Source organism: Tiliqua scincoides, chromosome 5, assembly GCF_035046505.1.
Source record: "Tiliqua scincoides isolate rTilSci1 chromosome 5, rTilSci1.hap2, whole genome shotgun sequence".
NCBI lineage: Eukaryota > Metazoa > Chordata > Lepidosauria > Squamata > Scincidae > Tiliqua > Tiliqua scincoides.
Genome location: NC_089825.1, coordinates 7116871 through 7143451, shown reverse-complemented (window position 1 = coordinate 7143451; position 26581 = coordinate 7116871). Strand labels below are relative to the sequence as shown.

Sequence of the window (26581 nt, the reverse complement as noted above, 5' to 3'; positions counted from 1 at the left end):
TCCCTGTTCAGGTTAGTAGCAAACAGACTCTGCTAAGGAACCATGTCCTGTCAAAATGTTCTGCTTGAAAAGGCAAACTTGAGTGCCTAGTGTATACTTTCAACCTTCAAGCTATGCTTATTCACAGATAAATCAGTCTTGAGATTATAAATTCAAGTTTGTCTTTTGATCATTTACCATTGACATTTGGGTAGTTGGTATACAGCTACTAGATAGCAATCAGCAAGCCTTGGGTTCACTTCACTGGTTGAGTAAATAGTTTTTGGAGTCTACATGGCTCAGTGGGATAATCAGATTTTCTCTGTATGTAGATAGGTTGCTTGACACTAAAAGCAGATCTGTTAGCCAATGAACTGGACAATTGTGGACTTGTAGTGGGAAAGAATGGTACAGATCTATACATGCACTTATCACTGATTTTTCTTCCTTTTGAGTTTGGAACTATTAAGGAAATCAAGTGTATATGCACAAATACTGCTCATGTAGCACATTGTTGTGGGCAGTGGGGTAGCAACACATACACAGGCCCAGACCCCACCATAAGTATTCCATTTCCACTTTGCAACTTGTGAAAAAGTTCTGAAATGTTTGTTGTTGGGTCCCCCTTGGGCCTGTCTGAAATGGTTCTGTGAAATATTCCAGCATTGTGATTTTATGCAAACTTTTAGAAAGTTGAGATACTGTTGGTAGTTCTCTCTAGAAAATATTCTGTTTCATTCCTTAAGTCCACATTTTGAAGTGTTTAGCTCTGGATTGTAAAATCATCCGAGTTTATTTGGAAAAAAATTAATGCTGTCAGATTCTGAAAATTTACTGCCAAATCCTAAGGGCCGTTTATGCCAGGACAGAGGGTGGGGAGGAGGGTGGATCAGGCCTAGGAAGGGGCTGGGTTTGGTGAAACGGATACCCACTGAATCCTAACCCCTTTATCAAGGCCAATCTGCCTTCCTGGATCAACGTGGAGTTGTGCCAGCTGTAGAACTGATACAGATAGGAGTTGACACAAGGCAGTTGCTGGACTTAACCCAGGGCAGGGGGGAAATGCTCCTTTTCTCCAAGGAGGCCTCAACATTCTGAAACTCCCCCACAGGATAAAGCAAAAGCCGTGTTGGTGCTGCTGCATCACTCCACTGGGAGTTAGTTAGGATTGGGCTGCCCATACAAGATTTGATGATATTAAGGTTACTACTTCTGGCATATTTGTTATGGAATCCAAATTTTGCTCTTTTATTCTGACTTAAACGTGCTCACAGAGTGTTGTTTTCTTTAATCCATATTGAACTGCTTATTTCTTATTTCTCAGGAATCAATTTCTTCCTTACAACAGAATCCAATGAAAGAGGCACCAGCCAAAGCATTCCATCAATATAACAACAACATTTCTACATTAGATGTACACTGTCTCCCACAGTTACAGGAAAAGATTTCTCCACCTTCATCACCCCTTATCAATTTCCCTCCTGCTTTGGAAGCAGCCGGAGTAGAACCAAAACCAGATGAGCTCAAGGTAACAGTGAAGCTTAAACCTCGTCTGAGAACAATACCCAATGGCCTTGATGACTGTCGACCAGTAAGTAAGAAATGGAAAGGAATGAAGTGGAAGAAATGGAGCATACAGATTGTGATTCCAAAAGGAACCTTCAAGCCTCCTTGTGATGAAGAGATAGATGAGTTCCTCAAGAAACTGGGCACAACCATTAAACCTGATCCTATACCTAAAGACTTCCGAAAATGTTGCTTCTGTCACGAAGAGGGCGATGGGCTAACAGATGGACCAGCAAGACTTCTTAATCTTGACTTAGACCTTTGGGTCCATTTGAACTGTGCTCTTTGGTCTACTGAGGTCTATGAGACACAAGCTGGTGCCTTAATAAATGTGGAACTAGCTCTTCGGAGGGGCTTGCAAATGAAATGCATGTTCTGTCACAAAATGGGTGCTACCAGTGGCTGTCACAGGTTAAGGTGCACAAATATTTATCACTTTACCTGTGCCATTAAAGCACAATGCATGTTTTTTAAAGACAAAACTATGCTTTGTCCCATGCACAAACCAAAGGGCGCTCATGAGCAAGAACTCAGCTATTTTGCAGTCTTCAGGCGGGTCTATGTCCAGCGTGATGAAGTCCGACAGATTGCCAGTATAGTACAACGAGGGGATCGTGAGCACACTTTCCGGGTGGGGAGCCTTATTTTTCACACTATTGGTCAGCTGTTGCCACACCAGATGCAGGCCTTCCACTCTTCAAAGGTGCTTTATCCTGTGGGTTATGAGGCCAGCAGGTTGTATTGGAGTACGAGGTCTCCCAACCGTAGGTGTCGCTATATATGTTCCATAGAAGAGAAGGATGGCCTTCCTCTCTTTGTGATCAAGACTGTTGAACACGGCCATGAAGATCTGGTTCTTACTGGTGCAACCCCAAAAGGTAATGCAAAATCATGCTAGTGTCACTAGTGAATTATCCTCACTATAGTGCCAGATATATATTCATTTTTTAAATATTTATATTTTCATAGCATTTTCAGCATCATCTATTTCAGGTTTTTTGGTCTGTTTTATGCTGAATTGGACTAGATAAAATATTTTGTGTGATCTAAAGTAAAATATTCCAGGTATTAGCTGAATTTTTGTATCATAGATCTGTCACCTCAGTCAGTTAGCTAAAAATGGGCAACCAAACTGAAGACAATATGCTGTTTTATGTAAACCACTGCAAATATGTTTCTCTCACACACGTCACTTTTGGGTAGCAAATTTGAGAACGCATTTGTGAACTCATACTATTTTACTGCTTGTACACTCTGCAAGCAATTTTGCCATACAAAACATGTTTGCGCTCTTCATGTATGACAGTTGAAATGCCCTATATATGTGGTTTTCTATGCATATGTGATATCAGAGAATTCATCCTGGGAAAAGTGGATTTTAAAATCTAGGCAAAATCTTTTGTAGTATTAAAGTCTCAAATTAGAATCTATGTGAAGTAAAATTTGGGCAAGTGTACAAATTTGCAGAGCAATCCTTGTTCTACATCCATTACTTTTAGTATATAAAATGTCCTGTGAACTTTTTCTTTTGTTGAAGAGAGCTATATAAATATTCTTAATAATAATAAATAGATGATATAACATTGACAATAATAATAAACTTATTTATTTAGGTCCCTTTAGGGAGAAGGGCGGGATACAAATAAAGTTTATTATTATTATTATTATTATTATTATTATTATTATTATGACAACTGAGCTAAATCTGCTGTGTGTCCCTTTTTCCTTTTATTTTGTTTTCACTGTAATTTTTTTCTGTGTGTTAGGTGTTTGGGATAAAATCCTGGAGCCTGTTGCTTCTGTAAGGAAAACCTCTGAAATGCTTCAGCTCTTCCCTGCATATCTGAAGGGCGAAGATCTCTTTGGTTTGTCAGTCTCTGCAGTGGCTAGGATAGCTGAATCTGTGAGTGGTCTCCACACCTCCTCTTGGCTGGTTCTTGGCATGTTTAATCTTAATGTTTGGCAATGGTCTACAAGAGGCATGGCATCATGGCAAATCTCAGGCTCAATATTTAATACAGTATTTAAGCTATTGATTGCAAAGGAGCTTTTGAAAATGTAGTCACAAACACATCTTGCTTTAGGTATAACACAGAAATTGACTGACAGCAGCTGGAGAGAGTTGTGACAAGGAGGAGCAAGGAAGGTTAAGTTGGAGTAGAGATTGAGATCTAACAAGGAGGCAGTGAGTGAGGAATGTGATTGGATACACAATTCTTAAGAGCCTGGATACATGCTACATTCATCACATTAAAAATAGCCAGTTTCAGACTACAGAAAATTCTGAACCTTGCCCCAGAGATTCAAAGCTGGAGGGACCGTAAGCAAATACCCCAGACTGCCTGCCTTAGTTCCTGTGAAGTTAGTTACTTAGTTAAGTTCCTTAAGGAACTTGGGACGCAATCCTAACCCCTTATGTCAGTGCTTTCCAGCACTGACATAAGGGCATTGAAGCTCCGAGGTAAGGGAACAGACAGTCCCTTACTTTGAGGAGGACTCTGTGAGTGACACCCAACTGCAGGATGCAGCACATGTCCCATTGGTACCTCTATGCCAGTGCTCGAAAACACTGACATAAGGGGTTAGGATTGCGCCCTTAGTTCCTTAGTTCCCTTACCTGTCACTTAACAGCTATTTCTTCTTACTGTGCCCCATCTCAAGCCCCTAGGAACAATTAGGTGCGAAGGAGAAAGAGACAGCCAGCTAGTTGCTCAGGCTTTTGTGCTTGCTTGCAATTCCCTCTTTGCTGTCTTCTAATAGAAGACTATAACCTGAAAGGCAGGCTTAGGCAATGGAGGAAGGACTTTAGGAAGGTCAGGGTGCAATACCAAACATCCCATGACACAGCTCTTTCTTGGTAGCAGTGCCCAGTTTATGGAACTCCCTCCTGCTCACTGTCAGAGGGTTATTAAATGGTAGCAAAAACATTTTCATTTCACTTGGTATTCTGTTGATGGTGCATCATTTTGGGTTGCTCTTTACATATTACTTATTTGCCTGCTTATCATTTTTATTTCATTGTGTTTGTGAAAGTACTTTCAGGGTTGAAAGAGTGGGATACATACATTTTAACAAATTAATAGTAAGCCCTTATTATGGGTAGTAGTTGGCAACCTTCAGTTTCGAAACACTATGGTATCGTGCTCTGAATGGTGGTTCTGGAACAGCATCTAGTGTGACTGAAAAGGCTGATTTGGGAGTGACAATCCCTTCCACACTGGGAGCAAGTGCAGTCTGTCCCTGGTCTGTCTCCCTGGCTGTGGGCCTTCCTTCTTTGCCTCTTTTCCTCAGTCTCTTGGCCAAGTGTCTCTTCAAACTGGACATGGAAGAGGCCATGCTGCACAGCCTGCCTCCCTTTTTGAGGGAGATTGTAAAGAGGCAGTGAAAAGAAATGAGAGTTGGGGTGTTAAGATTTGCCAAACTGTCCCATCCCACAATGGCTATAAGAAGTAATGCTATAGGCAGTGGTGACAGAAAGGAGGGCGATGCTGTCTGAGTGGACAAAGCACCCAACCTGGATGATGATGAAGCTCCTAGGCTGATAGAAGAGGCAGCACTGAGTTTGTATGTGGCTTTGAAAGAAAATCAGCATTATGCCATCTTGCATACGACCTGGTTGCATGTTTTGTATTTTTCATTTGCCTGCAGAGAGTAGAGGCTGTTTTCCTTCTTAACCCTGTTGTTCAATCAGTGGCCATTTTGTAGTGGTATTGACATGTTTCTCCTTGGTGTGTTTACAGCTTCCTGGGGTTGAGGCTTGTGAACATTACACCTTCCGGTATGGCCGAAATCCACTCATGGAACTCCCTCTTGCCATCAACCCCACCGGCTGTGCTCGCTCTGAGCCGAAAATGAGCACCCATGTCAAGAGGTTTGTGTTAAGGTATTTTCTTTTAAATTCACATAATACAGCCCAGGGTTTATAGGCTGCGTAGGATAATTGTGCTTCTGTGTGCTGCTTACAAACCCTGTTGTCATTGGCTGTGTATGTGCATGTCCAAGCCAGGGGAGCTGCTTTGTGGTCTCTGCTAGCCAGCTTTGAGTGTCTGTCTGTCTTGGGCTTTTATTGTATTCAAAAAGTCATAAAATTCAGAGAGATCTTCAGTTTTCCTTCTATGTTTTTTCTGTTATATGACCCATTACTGCAGGCCTCATACCTTGAATAGCACCAGCACTTCAAAGTCATTTCAGAGCACAGTTACAGGAGAACTGAATGCACCTTACAGTAAACAGTTTGTTCATTCAAAGTCCTCTCAGTACCGAAAAATGAAGACTGAATGGAAATCGAACGTGTATTTGGCACGCTCACGTATTCAGGTCAGTTACAGTTTTTGACAAGAGCAAAGAGTTCTACTCTTTAAATTTCTGCAGCAGTCTCTTCCACTCATATCTGAAACCAATTTGAAGTGCATTTTAAAACAACACTTGTGGAATATATATTTATACCCTATCTTTTGATCAGAATAAGGCGGGTTACAACACATTGTAATAATACAGCAAATAAACAAGGAGGATTCACTTTTTCTGTACCTCATCCTATGCATTTAACACCAACATAGTGGCTCATCTGTGCATGCTGTAGTTGGATGTTCTTAAATCATATATTTATTATCATTGTAGGGCCTGGGCTTGTATGCTGCTAGAGACATTGAAAAGCACACCATGGTCATTGAGTATATTGGAACCATCATCCGCAATGAGGTAGCCAACAGGAAAGAGAAGCTTTATGAATCTCAGGTATTGCATAAGGCAACTTGATCTCCATTTCAAGCACTCATGCAGGTGCAGGCTCTTCTGTAGAGGACTGAACAGCTGTGTGTGTGGTGAATGCTGACAACTACCGTAGATACTCGCCTATAAGGTGATCTCACAGAAAAGTCAGGGAAAGGTTTTCAGCCAAAAATCATGAAATGTTATTTGATCCTCAGATGGGGGGGGTAAAACTTAGGGAATGAAGCTCGTGAGGGAGAACTGCAGCTTTATTTACCTTTATTGGCATAAAAATAAGCAATTGCATACAAAGTCATAGCACAGAGAGAAAAAGGCAACTCCTTATGAGGAACTCTAACAGGGCATACCAGCTAGCCTTTACTTTTACTATGTTACACCATATTACACAATAGGCTAGTCAGCGTTTTGCAAAATTATCCTGTGGACTCCAGACATTGCTGTGCTTCTTTGAATGACTAGTTGTAGATATATCACTGTTGACTGCACAGGATCCTCACCCGTGGCTGCTAGGAAATCATGAACAATATCTGTGTTCGATTTTATAGATGATTGAACTAAATATGGGGCTACGTATGTTTGAAGCAGATCATTGTACCAAAGACAGTGCGAAAGTATAAGGGTCACAGTTCCAGGATCTGTATCCTTGCATGCACAGCATTTAGCCCCATTTCCCTGTCCTTGAGGATGTCCAAAACAAATGCAGCACCATAAAGCAACATAAACAGCTTACCTCAGCACAAACCCCTGCTTCCATTGTTGCCAGATTTTTTATACTGTTCACTGTCCTTTTAAGAGGCACTTCTTGGTTTGGAGTTAACAAGCATGCTCAGAAGACTCTACAGCAGAACTCCGAATCTCCAAATGCAAACAAAGCTGCCTGTAATCACTCAGTGTTCCTCAGATGCTTCACAGACCCTCCACAGGCACTTTTAAAGCTCCTCTGGGCTGCCTCGACAGGCCTGAGTGACATGCAGATAAGACAAGGAGACCATCTACACTTGATTTACTGGTAGAAATTTCTTGCCTTATAGGCAAATATCTAGTGTGTGAGTTTGGTGTATCTGAATGGTTTGTTTAGTGGTTGCAGTTTGGTGCTGAGGCACTCAAGAGTTCAGCCCCTCTGTCTTTGAGAACCAAGATCATCTGGTGTTTCTGGATAAGTACTTCAGAAGCATTAACAAAGGTTAATTTGTTTCATACATAGCATGTATGAGATAGAACACTGTGTGAGTATGAACTGTGATTTGGGTCCATATGTGTACAGAACCCCCTTTTAAAATGCTTAACCTTTCTGTGCAACACAGAGACTACACACATGTGAAACCATCCACAGCAACATGCCTGTCCCACCTACTATCCTGTGACTGTAGGTACAGATTGTGTGTGATTGTGACTACATGTAGAGGGATTAAGAAGATTAATTGTGGCTAAAATGTGTTTCAGCCTGTGTCTGAACAACCCCGTATGTTGCCTTTTCTCTTTGATGCATTAAGTTTCAAAGACTAGTAGGAACGTTCCACTTCCAATGTGGAATAAAACCTTTTTTTAAATTATTTTTGAGATTTTCATAGTAAACCAAAGCATTATACTTTATTCTTAATCTCCAAAAACATATGGAACTGTTTAAGTGCTTGACTGTTGTACAGATTTGAAAGTATTTTTTTCCTGCTTTCCCTCCCAGAACCGTGGGGTATACATGTTCCGCATTGACAATGACCATGTCATTGATGCCACATTGACAGGAGGTCCTGCAAGGTGAGTGGCTATACAAAGAATGGTGATCTCAGTCTTAGAGATATATATAAAAGCGTGTGTTATATATAGTGTGTGTTGTGTGCGTGTAAATATAAAGCTGCCTTATTAATTGGCTGTAACCTTAATTTTGTGCTCCTGTAGCAGATGTATAGCTATAGGTGTTTGAAAATGGTGTTTTTTGTCTTACTCAGAAGTACACCCATTGTGTTCAGTAGGACTTAGGCTGTAATCCTATCTTACTCACCAGAAAGAAACACATGTTGTTTCTCCTTGGGCAGAGGGATGAGTTTTTTGTGTGTGTTCGTGTGTACTTTACAGTAAAATCAGTTTACAGCAATTGCCTCTTCTTGTGTTCCTCTTTAATAGGTATATCAACCATTCCTGTGCACCAAATTGTGTGGCTGAGGTGGTAACCTTTGAAAGGGGACATAAAATCATCATCAGCTCCAGTAGAAGAATCCAGAAGGGGGAAGAGGTAGTATAGCTTCTAGTATTGCTTAAATTCTTATTTGTAGACTATGCTCAATTTCTTTTTTTCTCCAAATTCCCAATTACTTGATCAAAAATGCTGGCATCACACCACTAGTGCTTAGCTCTCTTCAAAATGTTTGTCTATGATTTATATTTTATAATCACATATCCCTGCATTGCTTCCATGCACGTCACAGCATGTAGACCATGTTGGGAATCATTGCAAACCATGGCGGAATGGAAGTCTGCTAGTATTCTGGCTCAAATCACAGTCACTACCTTTATTTACATTCTATAATAGAGACTTGCAGCTCTAAGTTGCTTTCATGCTGAAACATAAAACTAGAAAATTTAAAAGTGAGATAAATTAATTCTTTGATAATTGAGAGATGTTCACTTTATTTAAAGCGACATTGCTGACTAACACCACTTCCTTTAGCACTGTTTCATGTTTCAGTGCTTTGTCCTGTGTTGGTTAACAGCTTCTGCAGCCAACAGCCCTGTATTCTGACCAGTCAGTGCCAGTTTCCTGCCTTAGCATTAATGACATCTCCTATAGAATGGTTTCACTCAGCACTCTGCTTTCCAGGAACCCTGCATTATTGGAGATATTACTGTATTGGAGCCAACCAAGCAAGCATAGCCTGTCACTATTTCATGTAGAGATTGTACTTTCTCAGGTTTCATGTGTGTCTTTGCCCTTTCAGTAATTACCATGTCAGAGAACAAAATAAAGGCTTTTCAATGGGGTGCTGCTTGGGAATGTAGTCACCCTATTTTAACACCTCTATCTGCATTTTATTCAGCTCTACCTCTGCAGTAGCAGGACTTGAGTATAAACTCTCTCAATAATAAACTAGTTAGGAGCAAGGAAATACTTCATATACTCCCACAGGTGGGAAAAGTATAACCTGAACTGACCCTTGATTTCAGAGGTCCACACTACCCTTTCAGTATTTTTACAGATGAATTTGCTGTTCACCAGTACACGAAAACAAGGCCTAAGCCATAGTTCATAGCTATGTTCATACGTCATAGCCATAGTTCATCTACAGAAACTTTGCTTACCCCTGCCAGGACTGATGGAGTTACTTGAAATGCACCACTACGTGATAGAAGGAAGCATGTGTTTGATAGGATGGCTTGATTTTGCAAACGGAAAACCCACCTGACAATTCCTTTCTTTCAGCTTTGTTATGACTATAAGTTTGATTTTGAAGATGACCAGCACAAGATTCCATGTCACTGTGGAGCTGTAAACTGCCGAAAATGGATGAACTAGATGCAGCCCTTCCTGACTCCGAGAGTGTTTGTCTCAAGGGAAGAAGTGGCTTTTGATTTTGTTTTGTGGGGTGGAGTAGGGGGTGTGAAAGCAATTGCTTCTATTAAGCTACACATTTTACACCATTGTAAAGAAAGCACCAAGAAGCAAGCTGGCAGAACACAGAGCTGCAGAACTTTCCAAGCACACAGAGGTGAAACTGATTTCCAGACCGGTCCAGCACTTTTGATCTTATGAACTCACCAAGGAGAAATTGTTGAACTTCAGCAGAGAAGCTGTGGCTGACCTGCTAAAGGGCAGTGGGGGCATCAATGAATGTAGACTGAAATCACCAGCTAAAGGGAGACATCCAAAGTGCTGGCCACAGCCTTACTTATTAAAGGGGCAGGCCCTCTAAATACAGAAAAAATGAAAAAATAAAAGTAGACACCACTGAACAAGGAATGTACTGAAATGACTTCCTTAGGGATAGAGCTAAGGGAAAAATAACTTGCACTAAAATACATTTAAAATACTTGATTCCATGAGTCAGTTTATGTAGTTTTTGATTTCTGTAAAATAAGAGAAACTTTTTGTATTTATTATTGAAATAAGTGAATGAAGCTATTTTTAAAAGGAAAAGTTAGAAGCCAAGCTGCTGCTGTTACCTGCAGAACTAACAAACCCTGTTACTTTGTACAGAAGTGTAAATATTTTGAGGAAAAAAGTACAGTATAAAAAAATAGAAATTGACCAAATGCTACCAGACTCTGCAGCAGTTCAGGTGCTTATGATGAAACTTTGATAGGGATGTTACAATATGATCTCTCGTGTTCTTAAACATGCCATTACAATTGTTATGGAATAACCAAAATCTCAATTTAAAGAGAGGTTTTACTTTATTTTTTTAATCTTTAAAGCAATCTCAATTGTGCTCTATTAACTCTTTTAAGTAACCCTTAAGACTGGTAGAGAGCATCATGTATATTACAGTTATGACTTTTGTAGATGTCTGAGGAAATTTAGACTGAGGAAATTTATTTTAATTGTATTGTTACATCCCTATTTCTTAAATCAGGTTTTTTGTGCTTAGAATTTGTGATAACTGTGAATAACTGCTAAAATCACCCAAAATAGAGGCTGAATATTAATTTTCTTTTCCAGCAAAGAATAGTGGAGATTAGATGACTGTTCAGCTTACACAAAAATCATGTGATGAACATAGAAATGTGTAGTGAGAGCATAAGTCTAATACAATAGCTGCCTTTTTTGAAAGTAAAATAAGGAAACATAGATGTAATTGTGCTTTCAGCTGCAGGACTCTGGCACTAGGGTTTTGGAAAATGTAACTTAAACGTGTTTCTATGGATTGTTTTGTTTACATTTCTTTAAAAAATAAACACTGTTGGTGTTTGCTTGTAGAAACCTAATCAACATTTTGAACCAGGTTAGTTTTTTATTTTGTACTTTAAATTCTGGTACTGACACTTCACAGTCTAAATATTAAAAAAAATGAAGTTTTTTTGTGTGCACAGAAAGTGAACTGTAAAACTGTTGCTATATTCAGTGATACAGTTCTGAACTTGTAATGTATATGGCATGATGTATTTTTATCTTACAGAATAAATCAATTGTATATATTTTTCTCTTGATAAACAGCTGTATGAAATTGTTTCTTGAATATTTTTCTTCTCTTGTACAATATTCCAACAACCTACCAGTATTTGTCCTACAGGTTTTTTCTGTTCTGTATAATAGTTATCTAATGTTGGCAAAAAAAATTTTGAAGCATACAGAGTGTTATGGGCTTTGAAATTTGTGGAAACAGATTTAGAAGATCAGCATTTACAAATAAAATATTTTACATCTATAAATACCACTTTTATATTTTTGCTTTAGAACACCTATTTTGTACTGGGATGCCACACACCCTGAATATACTAAATCCCCCCAGGTATACTGCTAAAAAGTGTGCTGCATCTTGGGCAAAAGGATCTCTTAGGGCCCCAATTCTACAGACCCACTGCTAACCCTGTGCAGGCACTGAGTGTCACAAACATGCCATAAGGCATACCTCCAAGACCCTCTGCTGGCTCTGCACTGAGCCAGTGCTGTACAGAGGCCCAGTGCATGCCAGGTGGCAGAGAAGTGAGTGGAGCTCTGCTGGATCCAGAACGCTGTGTCAGGCCTCCTGGCATGACATGGGACCACTTTACTCTGCAAGTTAAACAGCTAGCTAAATCTAAATTTAAAATCTAAGTCTAAATTTAGCTAGCTGGTGCAGACCTGAGTAGCCCCATTGTGGGACCTGCTGCTCCCTTACCCAAGAGAAGGGAATGAATGAGGAGCTGCTGGCAGCAGCCATTAGTTTGCAGTTAGGCAATCCTCAGAATAGTAGAATGGACTATAATGCTAAGACAGAAGGAGTAACAGAAAATAAACATTTTTTAAAAGCTGGTGATAGTTGCCTTAGTCAAGCTTTATATAATAACAATTTTAGACTATATACATGCTTCACCTTTATTTCATGCTAAAAGGCAGAATTAAATTGCTGCAGGCAAAACCAAATAGCGAATAGACCAGTGGTAGAAGTCAGAACTAATACAGCTATTAACAACATCCCAGGCTGAGCAAGGCATTTTCAGCTCTACATCTATGAGGGATGACACAATTTCTAGCCAGCTGTACTCTAGTATTTAAAACAAATTTGAGTCCATTTGGCATTTGAGTCCAATATCGTTACATATACACCACTTGAAAATCTTCTTGTTTGAGATTGGAGCTGTTCCTGCCACCTTCCTCCAGTAAGAGCTTTTCACTGAAATGAACAAGTGCAGCCTATACTGACACAGTACCTATGCAGTGTGCTGCACTGGATCATTGAGTGAGTTAAACAGGCACCAGCTAACAACTCGGATGAGCAGATGAAATGGACCTCCTTATATCCTGACTGCTTGATCTGAAAGTCCACTGCTGTAACTCCAGTAAAAAATCATGTCAGAAAAGTGTGCTAGTATAAGAATTTAGTCAATTACCATGAAGCATGTTGACATGGTCTCAGCTTAAAACAAGTGTGAAATTATGGAGATATTTATTTTGAAGCTTAAGATAACATGTTCATATAAGTCTTGGGGGGGGGGGGAAGCACTGTTAGGCACATTGCCTGAACTTAGAGATGCAAAGAAAGTGTTGATGAACACTGAAATGGATCCAAAGCATTTCTCTGGGCACCATTTTAAATCTCTTCAGAATGAACTGAGATCCAATGATTGCTTTCCATTCTAAGGCACAAATTCAAATTTATCACGGCCATTTATTTATATACACACATTCTGCACCTTCATAGGTTTTTTTTCAGTATCTCATATCACAGATCAGTCTGATGCCCTCTTAGCATAGAAACAAAACTATGCTAATGAATAAAGTACCACACTTAAATGTAAATGTCACATCTCAAAATTAAATCTGTAATAACTTATTTAAATACTGCAGGGCAAACAGATTGTTTTATCTCTGGAATGTTAATTTAATGGACTAAAATTAAATACACAAATTACTAAAATGAAACTTTTTCTATTAAAATAATCCAGCCATTAACACAAACGAATAAATGTAGTACCATAATACTTGTGCATGAAATACTGGCAGGACAAGGTAACCTTCTGCTTTGACAGAAAATATCCAGTTAAAGTTCTTCATTAAAATTGCTCTTATTTAGAAACATCCATGTCAGGGAACAGTAAGAAACTTAATTGCACTTCTATGAGTATAGAATTAACTACAGCAGGGCTGCCATAGTTTGTTTCCATCCAAATGCTTTCAGTTCACTGATTGTTTTCCTGATTGAGATATCAAAACAAATTTTCCTTTCCAATACTTATTGTCAGAAATAGCAGCTTTTGAAATTGAGTCTAGTGAGGAAGCAGACCTTGTCCTATCACTCAGCCATCCAAATGCCATTGCTGAGGGAGGGAGCCATCACAAATAGCCATGGTCACGTATCCTTTGAGGCTAAGTGAGTCAACAACCTTCATGCACTGCCCAACAGACACTTGGTAGAGTCGACTGTTTTTCTGAAGAGAGCAGAGAATCACACAAGTTGAGGTCAAACAGTTACAGAACAAGGAAATATTTTCTTCTGAACTTATTCATAAGTATTGAATAAATTCTGCATTTAACTTTGATTCAAACTCAGAGTGGTTACTCAATGGATGTACAAAAATTCATATGGGGGGAGGTAATATTTTGATCTTAGTACTGAAATGCTGCAATGACAAACCCATGTGCTCAATGGGGAAGAGCTTTCCAAACAATATACTATTACTGCAGTTAAAAATTCTTGGATTAGGGGACCATGACCCAGTCCTAGGAAGCCTGCATCATGGGACAAAGAACGAGGAGATTATTTCTCAATACACGTTTTCATTTTGAAATAATCAAGAATGGAAGTAAAAAAAAATAGCCCCCTTTTGCCAACAAAAGAATGTTCACCAATAAAAGGTCCATAGATCCTCACATAAATCAGCACATTGGCAATTTTATACAGATTTTATACAAACTTCTCTAGAAAAAAGTTTGGATTGTGAGTCCTTTTGGGACAGGGAGCCATTTAGTTAATTTTTCTGTAAACCACTTTGTGAACTTTTTTGTTGAAAAATAGCACATAAATACTCTTAACATTTGTTACTGACCACAACTTTCAGAGTCAAAAGGCTACCACACAAAGAAAACTGAAAACCAGTGCTATGATGAAATTCCCTAATTTTTCACTATTTTTGACTATTCTGAACCATTCAAACTCCTGCCCCCCCAGGCTTCCATGATGCTTTGGCATCCGAAAGAGGCTACTGAGTCATCCCAATGCAGGAGTGATAATCCTGGAATGCTGCCTTTGGTTTAGCATCCTCATCTTTTCTTGCACCAGTAAACAAAGAACTTGAATTTGGGTAGTTCACTGGTGAGCTGAAACCCACCTGCTGTTCAAGAGAGGGAGATTCAGAAACTGAGGTGACCCTTCCCCAATTTGCCAGGTAAAGCAGGGAGAACATTCATTGTTGAGATTGGGCAAACACCCTCCCTTTGCATATTGGAAGGGCTATTGTTGAAAGCAGCTGCCATTTAAAAAAAAGGTTTGTTCAATCCTCATGCTGCACGTGGGAACATAGGGACTAGGTCACTCTGCTACAGTGAAGACTCAGTAAGGAGAGTAAACATACCCTCTCTATCCTTTGTCCACAACACACTTACCCCAAATACCCATTGCTGAGATCCTCCTGATCCATGGCATTTCATAAGCCGCGGTGGATCAGAGGTGCGTGTTTCAGAAACATCCAAGCACAGAAGGTTGTTTAAGATCAGTTCATGATCTTCATTGTAAAGCCATACCTAAGAAGAATGGAGATAACTATTTTAAGAGCCATGACTATTATGCTAAACCTCCCTGGATCCAGTTTTCTCAAGAATAAAAATTATTCCACCCACAAAGCAATGTGTGGTACACTTTCTATTGTGTGGTACACTTTCTATTGCCCAGGGCAACCACTTTTTGGCTACTAATTTTTTCGCCACCTCCATTTTCTATCTTGTTCAGTATGACTGACCAGAACATAAAGTAGCAGGATTTCCTGGTAGAGCCATCATGTGTTTGCACAGGTTTTGCTTTAAGTGCATGTGATCAAATTAAAGCAGCACTGGGAGACTGAAAACCAGGAAATGTCTGGTTAGTGCCATCCGTACACTATGCAGAGGAAGACAACAGATTCCTGCCTAATCAAGGAAAGCAAAAAGAAAGCACTAGACACTTGCCTGATTTTGATCATTGTAGTCACACTCCCTGACCACAACAAGTCCTCCTTTCTGACTAGGGTGGCCTTGGGCAACCAGGCATTTATTTGTCTGTGTATGATAGAGCTGCAAGAGAAGAAAAATGCACTTTAAAACAATACAAAAATGTCAGCAACAGAACAGACCTGCAACCACTAATCTATTCATTCTCAGTATGGGTAAAAGTTTGGGGAAAAAAGTATTGTACTTAGCCCTTGGTAGGCCTTCTGGCTGACTATGGGTCTCCTTGGACCCACACCAGCTATGTAGTTGGAAGTCCAAGGAGAAGAAGGGGGCACGGCAGGTCAAAAAATGGGGATAGGATTCAGTGTGTTAAAAGTTAGTAATAGAGTTTATTTTCATTCAGGTGTCGGCTTTCAAAAGCATTATTATTATTAAGGTTTTAGCACAGTCAGGTAGGTGTAATTGATTCCTTTGTTTTACCCAGATATTGTCCTTCCCAAGGACCTGGGATGCCTGACTTTTATTATGTTTCGCTGTTATAAATAACACTGCAAGATGTAAGCTGTTGCCAGTAAAACTGCTTTACGCAGTTGATTGATGGTAATTTCTGTGGCCCCTGTTCAGATGCTCTTCCAGGTGTTTTGGAATAGAACCCAGGGTGCCAACCATCACTGGGGTCACTTTGGTCTTCTTCTGCCACAGCCTTTCAATTTCTGTTTGCTGTTTTATCCTTTTCTTCTACTCTGTTGTCACCTGGTATTGCTAAACTGATTATTTTAACTTGTTTTTCTTTCTTCTCAGCTACAGTTACTTTATTCCTTGTTATAAATCTTTGATGATCTGCTAACCTCTGTTCTGTCATTTCTGCATCTGGATGTCTCTCTTTCCAAATTTGGTACACTCTTTTCAAATAACCTCTTCTGGCTGGGTTAGACTTATAATAGTATATCATTACTTCTGTGTTAGTGTTTTTTGTGAATTTTTCCTGCTTAAACTACATTTCTTCCAGTATATAAGAACATATGAGCTGTGGTGGATTAGGCCATAGGCCCATCTAGTCCAGCTTCCTATATCTCACAGTGGCCCACCAGATGCCTCAGGGAGCACACAAGACAACAAGAGACCTGCATCCTGGTGGTCTCTTGCTATCTTGTGTGCCCCGAGGCAGTAGCCCTACAGTTTCCAGTCCTGGTTGCTCACCTGAAAATCCTGAGTCCTGTAGCCCACTTATCAGCAGGTGCCCAGGAACTCCAGTACCTGGCAAGGTCCTTACTGACCCAGGCGATGACTGAGCCAGTAGATTCCAGGAATGGGTTTGGAATACAATTAGACTGCCTTCTCAGCAGAGGGCTGTCTGGTTTGGGTGGCCCTGTGCAGCTTAGCCCCCTGCCTCACTGAAGTACACAAGCCCCACCACCACTACAAGGTAGCAGCCCATGGAGGGATGATGATTATGATTAATAATAATAATAAACTATGACTAAAAACCCAGAGAGGTTGGGCAGCCTCTTACCCGTCCGCGCTGCAGTGTTTTTGGTCGCTTTTGTCCTCTGTTAAAAAAGACTGGTGGCTGCACTTTAGCATTCGGTCCAGAAATTTGCATCTCTGGATATATGTTGTCTAAGTACCACTTAAAGGATCTGCAATTCAATTTTTTTCGCAACTCCACACGATCAGTAATGTTTCCATAGTTCCTAGTTCTTAGTTCTGGTCGTAGGGAGAAATACTGCTCCTGTGTTGAAGAGAGGCAATGGGAGTAGTGGAGAAAAGTACAAATCAAACTGAGCCAGGTGCATTATCTTCCAAGCCCAAGCCAAACTGGTGCTTGAATATGGGCACCCACATTTTTCACCCTTTGTTGGCACCCCCCTACTCTTGCCTCCCATTTCCCACCACTTCTTGGAACCAAGGTAGATGGGATGTGTCTGGGAGTGGAAGAGGAGAGTGTTTCCAAGTGAAATAACAGGGTGCCAGATGTGGCAGAAGTGTCAGAAATACTGGCAGATACGGGTGCAGCGGACTGTCATGATCCTGGAAGTGCAACTGAAGACAAAATCACAGTGGTCCTCTACCACCCCCTTCCATGCCACTGCTCTCTGCAGCAGTGGCAACAATGGGAAAGGGGGCAATCTGCTGTCCCAATCCTTATCTTCCTCACTGTCCACAGTCAGAGTTACCCAACCCAGGGAGTGGCCTGCCTAGTGGGCACAGAGCCAGGTGCAGGCTGGAAGAGGCAGGTAAGGTCTCAGCAGGGCTGGGTACAGGCCATCAGCCCTCTCAGTCGTGGGCATGACAGAGTGGTTGAAAAGCAGCAAGGTGCCAGTCTCCACAGGAGCTCTCTCACTTCCCAGAAGAGGAGGCTTAGGACCAGGCCTGGTAGGTGCAACCAGGAAAGAACCAGCCAGGGCTGGAAACTAGCCAGAAGGGCAGTTCCAGAGCCCTGTGAAGCTGGACAAGGCCCTGAAGAAGGAAAAGGATGCTGTAAGCCTACTCCCTGTCTGCTCGGAAGCCTGTGGAAGAAAAGAGGACAGCCTTGAGGAGACAAGCCAGGTGAGCGTGGTCTTGGAACCCTTACATAGGGATAGGGTTCTATATGGGTGGGAATTCAGGTGACAGGCAAGAGACCAAGACCTTCCCCCCTTCTTGATGCCCTGACATTCACTCTCCTGTTCTTGGGGAAGAGAATCACAGCAGCAGCAGAGGTAGCCAGACAGACAGTGGCCAAGTGAACGGGCAAAGGATAACACACCATAACCTGGTGATTTGCTGCTTCCCCCCCCCTGGCCTGCCACTCAAAGTAGCTGCTTCATGGGTGACTGATACTAATTTTTTTTATATTTTTAAGTACAAATAAATTCACTATACTGGAAAGAAAAAAATGACTCCACTGAATTGTGGAACGCAGGTAGTTTCTACATATTGATCTTCAAGCTCCTGTGCAGACACAGCCAAACTACTGAAGGCAAAACAGAGCTGCTGCTTTTGGTGGTGGCCACACAGCTCCCATAAAAAGCAGTTCTGCCATGAGATTGCACTTTATGCAAGATGAATTGCTGCCTCTAAAATCAGCACTTTGTATTGCACTCTGTCTTCTCCAGTATCATGACCTCATTCTACGTGGAACACTTCAGTTTTCGAAGTGATGTGAGGGCAAAATGAGGGCATAAGAATCTAAAAACATAAGAAGAGCCCCGCTAGATCAGGCCAAAGACCCATCTAGTCCAGCTTCCTGTGTCTCACAGTGACCCAACAAATGCTTCAAGGGAGCATGCAAGACTACAGACATAACCTGTGTCCTGGTGCCCTGGCAATCAGAGGCAGCCTGCATCTAAAACCAAGAGCTTGCACATACCTACTATGACTTGTAACCTGTAATGAACTTTTTCTCCAGTAATTTGTCCAATCCCCTCATAAAGGCATCTAGGCAAGATGCCATCACTACTTCCTGTGGCAAGGAGTTCCACAGACTAATTACATTCTGGGTAAAGAAATATTTTCTTCTGTCTGTCCTTACTCTCCCAACACTCAAGTTCCGTGGATGTCCCCTAGTTCTGGTGTTATGTGACAGGGAAAAGAGTGTCTCTCTCTAACCACTCTGTCCATCCCCTGCATGATTTTGTATGTCTCAATCTTGTCCCCCCTCAGGCACCTCTTTTCTAGACTGAAAAGCCCCAAAAGCCTTTCCTCATAAGGAAGGTGCCCCAGCCCAGTAATCATCTTAGTTGCTCTCTTTTGCACCTTTTCCATTTCTACTATGCCCTTTTTGAGATGTGGCAACCAGAACTGGACACAATACTCCAGGTATGGCCTTACCATTGATTTGTACAACGGCATTACAATATTAGCCATCTTATTCTCAATGCCTTTTCTAATGATCCCAAGCATGGAATTAGCCTTCTTCACTGCCACCGCACATTGGGTCAACATCATACTGGCTTCTTTGGCAGGTTGCCCAGAGAAAGAGCAACTGCTGGCGTTTGGCTGTTGATTTTGGTAGTAGCCACATTACTCCTATGACATGATCCCTGGGGGAAGGCCGACAGGAGCCAAGGGGCATTCGGTTCAGGACTCCTCATCCCTATGGGATGAGGATGGGGAGGTTAGAGAACAACAAGACAAAGGCAGAGTAGGAGAAGAAATTGGGAAAGGTAGCGTGATGGGATGTGATAGACGGTTTGGCACACTGAGAGGATGCGGGGACAAAGGAGCGAATAAGCAGCCCATCCTAGGGCATTCTGTGTACAAATGCTTTTATGCGAATGCCCGAAGTCTACGAGCAAAGGTGGGAGAACTGGAATGTCTGGTGACTAGGGAAAACATTGACATAGTGGGCATAACGGAAACCTGGTGGAATGCGGAGAATCAGTGGGATACCACAATCCCGGGCTATAAACTCTACAGGAGGGACAGGCAGGGGCGTGTTGGAAGTGGGGTGGCCCTTTATGTTAAGGAAGGGATAGAATCCAGCAAAGTAGAGATTGAAGGTGGGTCCGACTCCACCGTAGAATCTCTGAGGGTTAAATTACCAGGCTTGTGCAGCAATGTAATACTGGGGGCGTGCTATCGTCCTCCAGACCAGAAATCGGATGGGGACCTTGAAATGAGGAAACAGACCAGGGAGGTGACAAGGAGGGACAGGGTTGTAATCATGGGGGACTTCAATTATCCTCATATTGACAGGGTCAATTTGTGTTCTGGTCACGATAAGGAAACCGGATTTCTTGACGTGCTAAATGACTGTGGCTTAGAGCAGCTAGTCACGGAGCCCACCAGAGGACAGGTGACTCTGGATTTAATATTGTGCGGTATGCAGGACCTGGTTAGAGATGTAAACGTTACTGAGCCATTGGGGAACAGTGATCATGCTGCGATCCGTTTTGACATGCATGTTGGGGGAAGAATACCAGGCAAATCTCTAACAAAAACCCTTGACTTCCGACGAGCAGACTTCCCCCAAATGAGGAGGCTGGTTAGAAGGAGGTTGAAAGGGAGAGTAAAGAGTCCAATCTCTCCAGAGTGCATGGAGGCTGCTTAAAACAACATTAATAGAGGCCCTGCAGAGGTGTATACCGCAAAGAAAGAAGGGTTCCACTAAATCCAGGAGGGTGCCCGCATGGCTAACCAGCCAAGTTAGAGAGGCTGTGAAGGGCAAGGAAGCTTCCTTCCGTAAAGGGAAGTCTTTCCCTAATGAGGAGAATAAAAGGGAACATAAACTGTGGCAAAAGAAATGTAAGAAGGTGATACGGGAGGCCAAGCGAGACTATGAGGAACGCATGGCCAGCAACATTAAGGGGAATAATAAAAGCTTCTTCAAATATGTTAGAAGCAGGAAACCCGCCAGAGAAGCAGTTGGCCCTCTGGATGGTGAGGGAGGGAAAGGGGAGATAAAAGGAGACTTAGAGATGGCAGAGAAATTAAATGAGTTCTTTGCATCTGTCTTCACGGCAGAAGACCTCGGGCAGATACCGCTGCCCGAACGGCCCCTCATGACCGAGGAGTTAAGTCAGATAGAGGTTAAAAGAGAAGATGTTTCAGACCTCATTGATAAATTAAAGATCAATAAGTCACCGGGCCTTGATGCATCCACCCAAGAGTTATTAAGGAATTGAAGAATGAAGTTGCAGATCTCTTGACTAAGGTATGCAACTTGTCCCTCAAAACGGCCACGGTGCCAGAAGATTGGAGGATAGCCAATGTCATGCCTATTTTTAAAAAGGGAAAGAGGGGGGACCCAGGAAACTATAGGCCGGTCAGCCTAACATCCATACCGGGTAAGATGGTGGAATGCCTCATCAAAGATAGGATCTCAAAACACATAGATGAGCAGGCCTTGCTGAGGGAGAGTCAGCATGGCTTCTGTAAGGGTAAGTATTGCCTCACAAACCTTATAGAATTCTTTGAAAAGCTCAACAGGCATGTGGATGCGGGAGAACCCGTGGACATTATATATCTGGACTTTCAGAAGGCGTTTGACACAGTCCCTCACCAAAGGCTACTGAAAAAACTCCACAGTCAGGGAATTAGAGGACAGGTCCTCTCGTGGATTGAGAACTGGTTGGAGGCCAGGAAGCAGAGAGTGGGTGTCAATGGGCAATTTTCACAATGGAGAGAGGTGAAAAGTGGTGTGCCCCAAGGATCTGTCCTGGGACCGGTGCTTTTCAACCTCTTCATAAATGAACTGGAGACAGGGTTGAGCAGTGAAGTGGCTAAGTTTGCAGACGACACCAAACTTTTCCGATTGGTGAAGACCAGAAGTGATTGTGAGGAACTCCAGAAGGATCTCTCCAGACTGGCAGAATGGGCAGCAAAATGGCAGATGCGCTTCAATGTCAGTAAGTGTAAAGTCATGCACATTGGGGCAAAAAATCAAAACTTTAGCTAAAGGCTGATGGGTTCTGAGCTGTCTGTGACAGATCAGGAGAGAGATCTTGGGGTGGTGGTGGACAGGTCGATGAAAGTGTCGACCCAATGTGCGGCGGCAGTGAAGAAGGCCAATTCTATGCTTGGGATCATTAGGAAGGGTATTGAGAACAAAACGGCTAGTATTATAATGCCGTTGTACAAATCGATGGTAAGGCCACACCTGGAGTATTGTGTCCAGTTCTGGTCGCCGTATCTCAAAAAAGACATAGTGGAAACGGAAAAGGTGCAAAAGAGAGCGACTAAGGATGATTACGGGGCTGGGGCACCTTCCTTATGAGGAAAGGCTACGGCATTTGGGCCTCTTCAGCCTAGAAAAGAGACGCTTGAGGGGGGACATGATTGAGACCTACAAAATTATGCAGGGAATGGACAGAGTGGATAGGGAGATGCTCTTTACACTCTCACATAATACCAGAACCAGGGGACATCCACTAAAATTGAGTGTTGGGCGGGTTAGGACAGACAAAAGAAAATATTTCTTTACTCAGCGTGTGGTCGATCTGTGGAACTCCTTGCCACAGGATGTGGTGATGGCGTCTAGCCTAGACGCCTTTAAAAGGGGATTGGACAAGTTTCTGGAGGAAAAATCCAATATGGGGTACAAGCCATGATGTGTATGCGCAACCTCCTGATTTTAGAAATGGGTTATGTCAGAATGCCAGATGCAAGGGAGGGCACCAGGATGAGGTCTCTTGTTATCTGGTGTGCTCCCTGGGGCATTTGGTGGGCCGCTGTGAGATACAGGAAGCTGGACTAGATGGGCCTATGGCCTGATCCAGTGGGGCTGTTCTTATGTTCTTATGACATGTGGTTCCACCATGAGATTGAACTGCCTTCTTCACAGCAGCTAGGTTTCTCAACCAATATTTTAGCTCCATGCTGACCATCCCTAACTGTGCAGCAGTTCTTTTTTCAGTATAACTTACTGCTTCATTTTTAATTTTCACAATTTATGCCTCTGAACTGAAGTCCTTTATTCCTCCCTCTTGCACTCAGCAATGCAAATCCTCAGATTTTTGTTCCAAGTCCCATGACGGGAGTCAGTACTTTCTGAGGAGGCTCTCTGTCAGAAGACTCCAATGGCTCCCAGCATTGGGACAGCAATGCCCGATTCCTCCTCCCTGTCCGTTGTGACCATCCACCCGTGTATAGCATTTATTAAGCATGATTGTGGTGGTTGTCTTGCCTTATATTCATCCATCCACACATGTGCTAGACGTAGAGAGTTGTGCGCCATGGTGTCCTGCCCACCTGGTGAACCATAAGGACGCCTTTTACGGAAGATGTGACCTACTCTGGAACATGGAATGATAAGAAGTTTGCCCCCACACATCCAGATCTGTTCAGAAACAAAAGGAGTTAGAAAGATATAGGATTATTAGCATATACATTGTTTCTGATTTAAGTCCATCTACTTTACGAATCTCTTGCCAGTTATATTTAGGAGAATCTACTGGTTCATTTACATACTGGGTAATAAGTTGAGCCATGCATTCTTTCAGTGTACCTTACCACACAGGGCTGCTGTAAGTAGTGGAGTGGGAGGGCTTGGGTACTCCACCCTGAGCTTGGGTACTCCACTCCACCTCAGGCTGTTTAATAAGGGTGCGTTTAATAACACAGTATTAAAAACACACTTTAAAACTGCAATTTAAAAATAGCATACAAAAGAACACAGCACATTCAGTGCTAGGCTAAAGCAGTGGTTCTCGAACTTTTCTGGCTTGCGCCTCCCCAATCCTTGTAGCCATTGGCCATGGCTCCCCATTACAACACCTCACCTCAGTTACCCCCAAAATGGGGATAAAGGTGTTATAATTATACACTAGAAACAAAAAAAACAGCTGCCAGCACTCTGAGGCTGCAATCCTAACCACACTTACCTGAGAGTAAGCCCCAGTGAACAAAATAGGACTTACTTCTGAGTAGACCTGGTTAGGATTGTGCCCTGAGTTTGTTAGCAGCACACCTGGAGGGTTTTGGAAAGGGGGGGTGAGTGATGAATTTGCTGGGGGAGGGGAAGACTTTGTTTTGTGTGTATCTGCTAATTGCAAACTGATGCAAACTGAAACCTAGCGACTGTTTGGCTGCAATCCTAACCTCACTTTCCTGGGAGTAAGTTCCATTGAACACAACAGGACTGACTTCTGAGTAGACCTAGCTAGGATTGTGCCATTTGTCTTACAATAGCAGCCAACAGAGTACCCCCCCAAAAGGAGGCAGGAGGAAAAAGGGGGATAGCTGAAAAGGAATGGGGATTTTTATTTTTGTCAGGCCTTTGGCACCCCAGGCCCTGAATTGTTATAAGCCAGGATTGTGTCTTTTGTTTTACAATAGAAGTCAACAGAGTACCCCCCCAAAGGAGACAGGAGGAAAAAGGGGGGTGGCTGAAAAGGAATGGGTATTTTTTATTTTTAATCAATTTTTGGAGACAAAGCCATCAAGAGTGGCTTTTTTTCTCTTTTAAAGGGGGAGGAAAAAGAGAAAGGTGAAGATTCTTGGTTAAGCTGACACAGAGCCCAAGCCTATGTAGGTCTACTCAGAAGTAAGTCCCATTTGAGTCGATAGGGCTTACTCCCAGGAAAGTGTGGAAAGGACTGCAGCCACACAGAGCAAGATTACAACTCACCCCCAAGTAGATGGGGGCATGCTCACAGACATGCACCCCAACATGCAGATGCCACCCCTATTCCCCCCAGGCAAGACGGAGGAATGCAGGCTGGGGCATTTGGACACCCCCCCCCCAAGAGCAGGCTGGCTCCCTCCTTTCCAAGCAGAGGAAAGAGCTCTCTCTAGGTCAGCTTCCCTCCCAGTTTGAAGCCTGCCAGGAGCACACCCTGAGCTGATGAGATGCAGCACCTCTGCTGCTGCCCAGCCAGACTTCTCTCCCGCCTCCCCCCACTCTGTTTCACACGCCCTGCCCACCTCATGCTGCCCCACCCACCTCCTTCACAGCTGCAGAAAAGCAGCAAGTCAGCAGGCAGCACGTGTAGCTGAGCAGAGCAGCTATGGCCACCTCTCTCCCCAGATGCCTCACAGGCCTCCCTAGGGAGGCGGGACAAACAGATTGAATACCTCAGGGCTAAAGGAAAAGCAAAACTCTTCCCTGCCTGTTTTTAAACAGGCAGTGAAGAGTTTTAAGTTTCCTGTAGCATATCTCCAAATATGCTGCGTTCTCTCGTATTCTATTTTTTATTGCAGTTGGTTTTAAAGTGTGTTTTTAATACTGTGTTCAAAAACAGGCAGTGTTGGGATCATTGGGCCTAATGGGAGATTAAGGGCCCAATCCTATCCAATTTTCCAGGACCAGTGCAGCTGTGCCGATGGGGCATGCACTGCATCTTGCGGTGGGGCAGCAGTAACAGAGGGTATCGAACATTTGTTCCCTTTCCTTGGGGCTGCATTGTGGCTGCACCAATGCTGGAAAATTGGATAGGAGTGGGCCCTAAGTCCTCAAACAGGGACTGCCATTGAGAAGGCCCTATCCTGCATTTCCCCCCAACGGCACCTCAGGTGGTGGCAGGAAACAGAGCAGGGTCTCAGATAAAGAGTGCAGGGTGAGGGCAGATTGTTTCAAGATGGTCCTTTAAATATCCTGGTCTCAAGACACATAATATTTTATAATAACCAGTGCCTTCGAATTGTGCCCAGAAATATACTGGCAACCACAGAGAACAGGTGTAATGTGCTCAAACCAGCAGATACCAAAGAGCACCCCATTTTTTGCATTCTGTGCCAGTTACAGTTTAAGGAAAAGCAGCTCCAACAAGATAGTTTCCAAGAAAAAGGGACTGTCAATGGCACAAAACCATACATACCCGAAACGATATTTCCAAGTTTTCACCTCCCCAGATGTTCATGCCACTATCATACTGCCCAAGTTCATTGAAGTATTCTCTGTCCATCGCAAACAAGCCCCCTGCCATTGTAGGTGACCTAAAAGAAATAATTCTTTCTGAAATCATATCATACCAAAGAAAAGGTGCCATTTGATAACTTTCTTTGTGAACATTTTGGTTGAAAAGCAGTAGATAAATGTTCTTAATAATGAGAGGGAGATTGCAGTACACTGGAAAACACTGGACGTTTGTAGCAGGTTGGTTTTAAGTATGTATGGAGTTCAAGTAACAGGGTGTTGACAACGAACAGTGTTGTCCAGGTGAATGAGGATATTTAAAATTAAGTCAAACCGTGGCAACAAATCTCTCACCTCAGTTCCCCAAGGTTCTAGATGTCCGTTCCTGCCATTTCAAAAAAAGGATGGCAACATGTAGCAGGGCCTACTCAGCATTGGCACCTGTGCTGTGCAATTCCTTCCCTAAAGAGAGACTCATCAGGCAAGCTCTCTTGGGACCTTCAGAAATCTGGTAAAAACTTTGAGGAAGTGAACCTGGATTTTCAAGTGCATCATGTTATTTTACTTTATGGAAACTTATTTTGTTGTAAATGCCTGTTTTATTGTGATGAGCCAATCTCAAGGGTTCTTGTAGCTACAGGGCAGGATATAAATCAAAGTATCAAATTGCTATAGCTTTGCCACTTTTTCAACATGCATTCTGAATCTTGTCTCTCTCCTCTCACACTTTCATTGCTTATCTAAGGCCCAAA

At 42.5% G+C, this 26581-nt stretch overlaps 2 protein-coding genes across 11 annotated transcripts in view; one reads left to right on the top strand and one right to left on the bottom strand.

Moving 5' to 3' along the window:
• The window catches only part of KMT2C (lysine methyltransferase 2C), a 205749-nt gene extending 194330 nt beyond the window's left edge, over window positions 1–11419 (top strand). For 7 of the 9 annotated variants that reach the window (XM_066627556.1, XM_066627555.1, XM_066627557.1 and 4 more), the window contains 8 exons: window positions 1304–2423; window positions 3312–3448; window positions 5286–5428; window positions 5694–5862; window positions 6166–6282; window positions 7958–8031; window positions 8398–8506; window positions 9692–11419. In XM_066627556.1, coding sequence (XP_066483653.1) covers window positions 1304–2423; window positions 3312–3448; window positions 5286–5428; window positions 5694–5862; window positions 6166–6282; window positions 7958–8031; window positions 8398–8506; window positions 9692–9784 — 1962 coding nt within the window. In that variant the 3' untranslated portion in view covers window positions 9785–11419. The remainder of the gene's footprint in view (window positions 1–1303; window positions 2424–3311; window positions 3449–5285; window positions 5429–5693; window positions 5863–6165; window positions 6283–7957; window positions 8032–8397; window positions 8507–9691) is intronic. The other 2 variants (XM_066627551.1, XM_066627553.1) reach the window with 2 other exon arrangements.
• Window positions 11420–12222: 803 nt separating this feature from the next.
• Window positions 12223–26581, bottom strand: part of GALNT11 (polypeptide N-acetylgalactosaminyltransferase 11) — a 51471-nt gene continuing 37112 nt past the window's right edge. For both annotated transcript variants that reach the window (XM_066627560.1, XM_066627559.1), the window contains 6 exons: window positions 25792–25909; window positions 23160–23312; window positions 17064–17282; window positions 15569–15673; window positions 15011–15148; window positions 12223–13836 (listed from right to left, as the gene is read on the bottom strand). In XM_066627560.1, the coding sequence (XP_066483657.1) occupies window positions 13705–13836; window positions 15011–15148; window positions 15569–15673; window positions 17064–17282; window positions 23160–23312; window positions 25792–25909 (865 nt within the window). In that variant the 3' untranslated portion in view covers window positions 12223–13704. The remainder of the gene's footprint in view (window positions 13837–15010; window positions 15149–15568; window positions 15674–17063; window positions 17283–23159; window positions 23313–25791; window positions 25910–26581) is intronic.